Here is a 6,996-nt window from a genome sequence, read left to right on the forward strand (position 1 = left end):
GGACACCCCGTCTATGATTACCATTATTCTATTTTCAGACCAAACGCTTGTGTGTGGAATCCGGCTGCACAGCCAGGATCTCGTCAGACGGCCACCACGGCCTCTGCTCCCGCCATACCCCTTGTTTCTCACAAGCTGGCGTTGTGTGCAAAGCGCGGGTTGAGGAGATTCGTGCTGCTCCTCCCAAAACCCGTTCCAAGCTAGCTGCCCTCGAACTCCTTCGGGAGGCATGGCGCAGAGCTCGGAAATTGAAATCCGCTGACGACCCCCCCCCCCCCGAGTGTGGGCGGATCCGGCGTTAGGCGTGGAATTGGGCCTCGTTCGCCCTCGCCATCCGTCTCCCTATGTCTCCGAGACTTCCGTTGGTGCACAACCTGGGCCTCTCGGAGTACAAGGGGACGAGTCTGATGTTGCGGAGTATGGTGTCCCCGAGCGTCCTCAGGCCTCTCGGCAGCCCCATACATCCGACCATCAAGGGTCCTTAAAACCCTTACGGCTTGCTTTGTCAAGCACCCCCACGACCTCTGCTCCCGCCATACCCCTTGTTTCTCACAAGCTGGCGTTGTGTGCAAAGCGCGGGTTGAGGAGAGTCGTGCTGCTCCTCCCAAAACCCGTTCCAAGCTAGCTGCCCTCGAACTCCTTCGGGAGGCATGGCGCAGAGCTCGGAAATTGAAATCCGCTGACGACCCCCCCCCCCCCTAGTGTGGGCGGATCCGGCGTTAGGCGTGGAATTGGGCCTCGTTCGCCCTCGCCATCCGTCTCCCTATGTCTCCGAGACTTCCGTTGGTGCACAACCTGGGCCTCTCGGAGTACAAGGGGACGAGTCTGATGTTGCGGAGTATGGTGTCCCCGAGCGTCCTCAGGCCTCTCGGCAGCCCCATACATCCGACCATCAAGGGTCCTTAAAACCCTTACGGCTTGCTTTGTCAAGCACCCCCACGAACTCGTCTTCCTCCCTAGTTCACTCGCGTGAACCCGGCAGGAAATCTCGCTCGAAAAAAGAGGTCTGCCTCACCGAGGTCCAGGACGCTCAGCTTGTCCCCACCTCCACAGCCTCTCCCCCCAACTCACCCTCCCTTCCTCGCTCTCCTTTTCCTTGCCGTAAATCCCACAAGGGCAGGGAGCCGGAGGACGAAACGAGGGGAGAGGGAACTCTGGCTGCCCAAGTGGCTGCCCTCCTTCCGTCCCTGATAGGCCCCGTCCTTGAATCGGCCCTATCACATTATCCGGCCTTTCAGGCCGCGCAAATCATAACGCACCCCTCTCCAGAGCAACCTCCTATTGAACCTACGGCTCTAGCCCCCCCCTCCCACTCTCCCTCCTGGTCCTTCCCTCCGCCCCTCCGTGCCGGCGACAGGTATAGGACTAGAAGGCCCCTCTCAGGAGGAACCCCCCAATCAGACGTCCGTCGGGTTGGACGGGGTGGAGGACCACTACAGTTATTCTTTACCTTATCCTCCTACCATGACGGACTCTTTTGAGTTCCGCCCCTTCTCATGGTGTGACCTTCCCCGGTCCTGGGAGTACTCGTTTGGGAGAAGGCCACAAGCTAGTGGCCTGGTCTCCCGACTACTCGCTACCGGAGGGCTGGAAGGAGGAGAGATGACGTTATCCTAAAGTGGGCCAACGACGAGGAGGGGGCTAAGGTTCTATATAAGTTGCTGACGACGGAGGCCTCGACCAGACAAGACCTTGCCTCTACCATCTCGACCGTCACGGCAATCGCGATGATGAGGAACTGGCTGACGACGCTCGCCACGAGCTTTGAGGACTTCCCGCGGGAAGAATTGAGGTGAGTGGGATATATTCAATCTATACAGAGGGTCCAGACCTGTCCTGGCGAGAGACGCTCAGGTAGCGTCTTCACCCAGGACGGAGCCTCTTGACTAGCGCCCGAGGACGAGGTCGTTCGGAAACGACCTCGGCCTCGCATATGTTATACGTTCTACAATTGAGCGATGTGACTTTATTACACCCTCCGGGGATCGGGATCCTTCCTCGCCCTACTAATTTGATTCGCGTGTTTTCTGTATGCAGACACACCCTGGCGGCACTCTCTACCGTGGCAGAGGGTACAGCCAACATGGCGTCATCAGCCCTACCCCCAGCAGCGAGGGCCTTCACCGCGGCTCGTTTGGCAGCTCGTCAGTCTGCAACGCGGTCGGCCCCGGAGATAGCTCGCCGGGGCGTGGTGAGAGCAGCTCCCCTTTCCCGTGGTCTGTTCGACCAGGAAGCGACAGACCGCGTCTTCGCTACGGTCCCGACCGTCATCCAGATCCAACAACCCTCCCAACCTTCGGAGACAATGGAGGGGGAACACTTCCTTCAACGTGCCGTCTTTCTGCTCGCCCTGGCTACGGGTTATAGGGCGTCACAGCTGGCGGCGATCACCCGCCACCAGTCCTTCTCCAACCTGGAGGAGGACTGCTCTGCCCTAACTCTCGCTCCATCACCTACATTCCTAGCCAAGAATGAGCAGGCGGACGACATGATTGGCCCTATCAGAATACCATCCTTCCTGGAGGAAGGAAACCCACACCCGCTGTGCCCGGTCCGTGCGTTTAAAGACTACGTGGAACGCACGGAAGGGGTGTCCGAGGATCATCTCTTCTACAATTCGAAATCTCGGAACCCCCTAACCCCGAGGTCCCTGGCGCGTCTACTTTTCCGCATTATAGAGAAGGCCGACCCGGGCCATGCCCCCCACGCCCACAACATCAGAGGCCTCGCGGCATCGCTGGCATTTCTCCGCACCCACTCTGTGGAACGGGTGCAGGACCTCGGGGGGCTGGGCATCAGCAACTTCCTTCAAGACACGGTATCTCTACCACTCGATCACCCCTGTCCCATGTGTCGCCATGGGAACGGCTCCACCCCTCTCTTCGCAAAAGAAGGGGGCAAAGGGCGACCGAGGGGTAGGGGAAGGCCCAGGAACCGCTGAGCAAGATACAATATTCTACATAGAATTTATGCACTATGTAAATTGTACAATATTATTTTTATAAAAAATAAACATATGAATATATATATATATTGATATTGATATCGATATAAGTACTTGATGCTTTTTGTCTCCCCTCTACTGAATGATAAGATGAATAGTCTCCCATACGAGGCACACGTAATAACGGCTTGAGCCCTGTCCTCGACTACATTTGGGCTTCACCTTCTCCTCCCACCTATCCTCGTCTCATGCTTAGCTTCGCTGTGCAGGTTTCTTCTCGGCCGATAATACTTCTTTGTCGCGGCTAGTGCGCTTAAATTGTTTTTATCGGCTTAAGAAACCTGCACAGATTTAGGGTCCTCCCTCCTCCCACAGGCGAAGCCTTCATTTCTCATTGAAGTGACGGCTCAATCCCGTGCAGCCGAGTAAGAAGGGAGGGGATAGGGAGGGGGAGGTGGGGTTGTAGACGCTTGCGCCACCTGCACAGAGCGGGAATTTTTAAATTTCCGATGATTTATGCGGAATGTCCAACCACACACTCCCTTCCGGAAGTGGCCATTTGGCCAGGAGTGTGGTAGGGGGATTACCGCTATAGCTTCGCTGTGCAGGTTTCTTAAGCCGATAAAAACAATTTAAGCGGCACTAGCCGCGACAAAGAAGTACTTTATCTAGATTTTATGGCAACAATTTTTGCAGTGTGTCACAAGGAAGGAGGAAAAACAATACTAGTGTATTTGTATGTAAATAAACCTATAATCAAACCTCAGCGTTGTGATGGTGGGTCGTGAAGTCAAATTGGAGAAGAATTGGACTCCTCTGATCGAACGTCCGCGGCCATGAAGACGATGGTGATATCCACCCGTTTATTTCAGAGATATTTTTAGTCAATCAATCAATCAGCCATTTCGGGTCCACTGCTGAACAAAGTCCTCTCTCATAACATTTCATGACTCGAACGACCACGCAAATATCTGCCACGTCACTCCTGCAAACTTCTCTATCTCGTCCCTCCAACTTCTGGTCTCCTTACACGCTTCCCATCCCTCAGCGTCCACCCGCTCCTCATTCTCTCGTGCTAACCTACCCGCCCCGCCTCCAGAATATATTTCACTCCAGTTTGCACTCTCATCCAGCTTTCTTCCTGTCTTGTCTTTCAACGTTATTCCTACCATTGGTCCCTGCATTCTCCTCCATGCGCTCGTCAACTTTGGATCCATCACCTTCGTTAGTTTCCAAATCTTACATCCATGGATTATTGCTCACATTATACAAAGACTGTAAACTTTGCGTTTCAAACATAGAGGTTAAAAACCTCTCATGATCTTTTTATACTTACCAAACATTTTCCAACCAATTGTTATATGCCTTTTTACTTCATTATCATGATCTTTAGTCATTTTTATCATCTAGTCTAAATAAGTAGGCTATACTCTTCAGCTTCTTCAAAACTCTCACCATCGATTACACTGGACAACAAAGATTTTGCTACTGGAGTTAAATTATGTGTTTTAGACTAAGTTAAGATTGCTGGTTCCAAACCCCTACTCAGAATTGTTCTAGCACGTCAGAATTTTGAGTTATGCGCATGCGCAAGATTACAACTTTACTTTCGGTTATAGGCCGTATTATAAAATATGCTAAAACGAAAGCAGTCGAAATTAGAAATTAAAGAGATAACAGCAATAAAAAAAGTGATGAGAAAGTTCATTATTTAGTTTAGCGATAGATGGCGCTGACGCATTGTCTGCAAACGCCAAGTACATCAGTTTGTTCTTGGTAACCCTCAATGTACATCTCACCGCCTTACTTTTACCCACATTTATCTTCTACTTCCTTCTTTCGAACACCTTCCCAAACCCTGTCACTAACTTCCTCAAGCGCAGTGTCGTCAGCAAATAACAATTGGCTTATTTCCCACTTTTCGCCATTTTCTTTGACCATCTCCAACCCCTGACCCACCACCCTTGCATTTACCTCTCACACCACCCCATCCATGTACAAGTTGAACAGCCAGGGCGACATAACACATCCCGGGGGATGTCCCACCTTTACCTGAAACCACTCACTCTCTCCATTTCTAATCCTAACACAAGCTCCCGTAAAAGCTTTCCTCCTATCCTATATATCTGCAGTACCTACCACAGTGCCCTCCTGTGTACCCTGTCATAAACCTTTTCCAAATCCATAAACCCCAAAAAACATCCTTACCTTTTCCTATAGGTTTCATATATATATATCTGTCTTACCACAAAAATCTGATCCACACAACTCCTACCTGTCCTAAATCCACACTGTTTCTCACCAATTACTCCCTCTGTTCCTCTCCTAATCCTCTCAATCAAGACCTACCCATAAGCCTTCCCAACCACACTTAACAAACTGATCCCTCTGAAACTACTACATTCACACTTGTCCCCTTTTCCCTTGTAAAGTGGAACTACAGGCACTCCTCCAGTCCTCCGACACTCTACCCTCTTTTAGACAAACATTTAAGAGCCTCACCAGCCAGTCCAATATCACTGTATCTCCTTTTTTAGACATTCTGTATGACATCTATCCAACCCAGGTGCTTTAACTGCTCCCATCACCTTAATAACTGACTTCACCTCATCTTTCCACATTTCTCCTCCATTTTCCTCACTCATCACGGTCATTTTCTAAGCACCTTCCACTGCAACTACCTTTCCCTCCCTATCCTCCTTCACATTTAGCAACTCCCTAAAATAATCTGCCCATCTTCCTCTTACTGCCTTTTCTTCCATTATCATCTCTCCATCTGCAGCTTTTACTTTTTCTTCTCTACTTGATTCGCCTCCTCTTCCTCTTTTAATTTCTTTCCAAAACATCTTTTTATTACTTTCAAAAATTTCTGTCATACTCTTACTCTATTTCACATCTACTATCCTCTTTGTCTTCTTTGTCTTATGCTTTACTTCTCTTCTCTTTACTTAGTACCTCTTTACAGACTGCTCGAAAGGGAAATTTTCTTGTATGTTAAGGAAGTACGAAAAGTCAAATAAAACTGCTTTTCCATAGGATTCCTGTCTTTATTTGTGAAACTACAGATTCAACCATGACGGTAAACACAGAGGAGGTATGATAAAAACTAGCACATTACAAAAGGACTCGAGGTATGTATTCAGAGGTCACTTCAACGGTGGAGCAGAAAGGTCATGTCAAATCCCTTTGTTTTGATTCAGAGGATCTGTTAGCTTTTGTTGCACTACTTTTTTATGAAACATAAGTTGTAAGGCCGGTAAGTAACCAATATGTCTGCGGTCACTGAATCCAAGACTAAGACCTTTTGTGTGACTACACGGCCGTGATCAGTAATTCAAATTTAATAGTACTCCATATCTCCCGTCTCCCACGTACAATTTTTCATGTGGATTTAGGTTACAGACTTTCTATGATTTGTTTTAGTGGACCGGACCTACATTTATTTCAGATTAATGAATTGTAAGTGGAACCCATTACCTTAGTTTTGGAAGGGCGGATTGAATATTCAGATAATGCTTTGTATGATCCCACGGCGGCGGTAACCAGGCGGTATCCGTCGGGAGATTATACAAAGTTAACGTCTGTTCAATTTTCCACAAGATGTATTCGTCTAAATATTCATAATGGTTTACCCATAACAGTGCAAATATTGTCACTTAGATCTCGGACGCCAAGTACCATATTCAAAACCCTGACTTACCAGGCAGTTATTAAGATGTGACGTTTGGCTGAAAACTAACTTCCCATCTTTAATCTAAAACGTAACTTGGGATAGTGACCATATGACTTGACACGCTGATCTTTGTGAATAAGTTGGAAAGTTCCTTTCGGCCCTTGAGACTGAAAATGATGTAACTTTGATCACCAAGCCTGAATAGAAGTGGGCTCTGAATAGTGACTGCACTAGGGATTCTATGAAGACTTTTCTTATCGAACCTTTTGCAGTATTCCACCAGCAGGGTTTTCAATAACTTGAGTGAACCTCTCAAGTCTTTGGGTTCGAAGCCCTTTAATTTTTATTTATTTTTTTACATAAAACCCTTTGGTGGTAT

The 6,996-nt window shown here is 48.7% G+C and overlaps 1 protein-coding gene across 1 annotated transcript; it reads left to right on the forward strand.

The window, feature by feature from the left end:
* Nucleotides 1-1,603: 1,603 nt before the first annotated feature.
* On the forward strand, nucleotides 1,604-6,658 carry LOC143023784 (uncharacterized). The gene is made up of 3 exons (XM_076182400.1): nucleotides 1,604-1,792; nucleotides 2,038-2,818; nucleotides 6,605-6,658. The coding sequence occupies exons 1-3, from the start codon at nucleotides 1,728-1,730 to the stop codon at nucleotides 6,656-6,658; spliced, it is 900 nt and encodes a 299-aa protein (XP_076038515.1). The 5' UTR covers nucleotides 1,604-1,727.
* Nucleotides 6,659-6,996: the final 338 nt, after the last annotated feature.

This window comes from Oratosquilla oratoria, unplaced genomic scaffold (genome assembly GCF_046742065.1).
Source record: "Oratosquilla oratoria isolate Oo_2021 unplaced genomic scaffold, ASM4674206v1 SCAFFOLD60, whole genome shotgun sequence".
NCBI classification, from domain to species: domain Eukaryota; kingdom Metazoa; phylum Arthropoda; class Malacostraca; order Stomatopoda; family Squillidae; genus Oratosquilla; species Oratosquilla oratoria.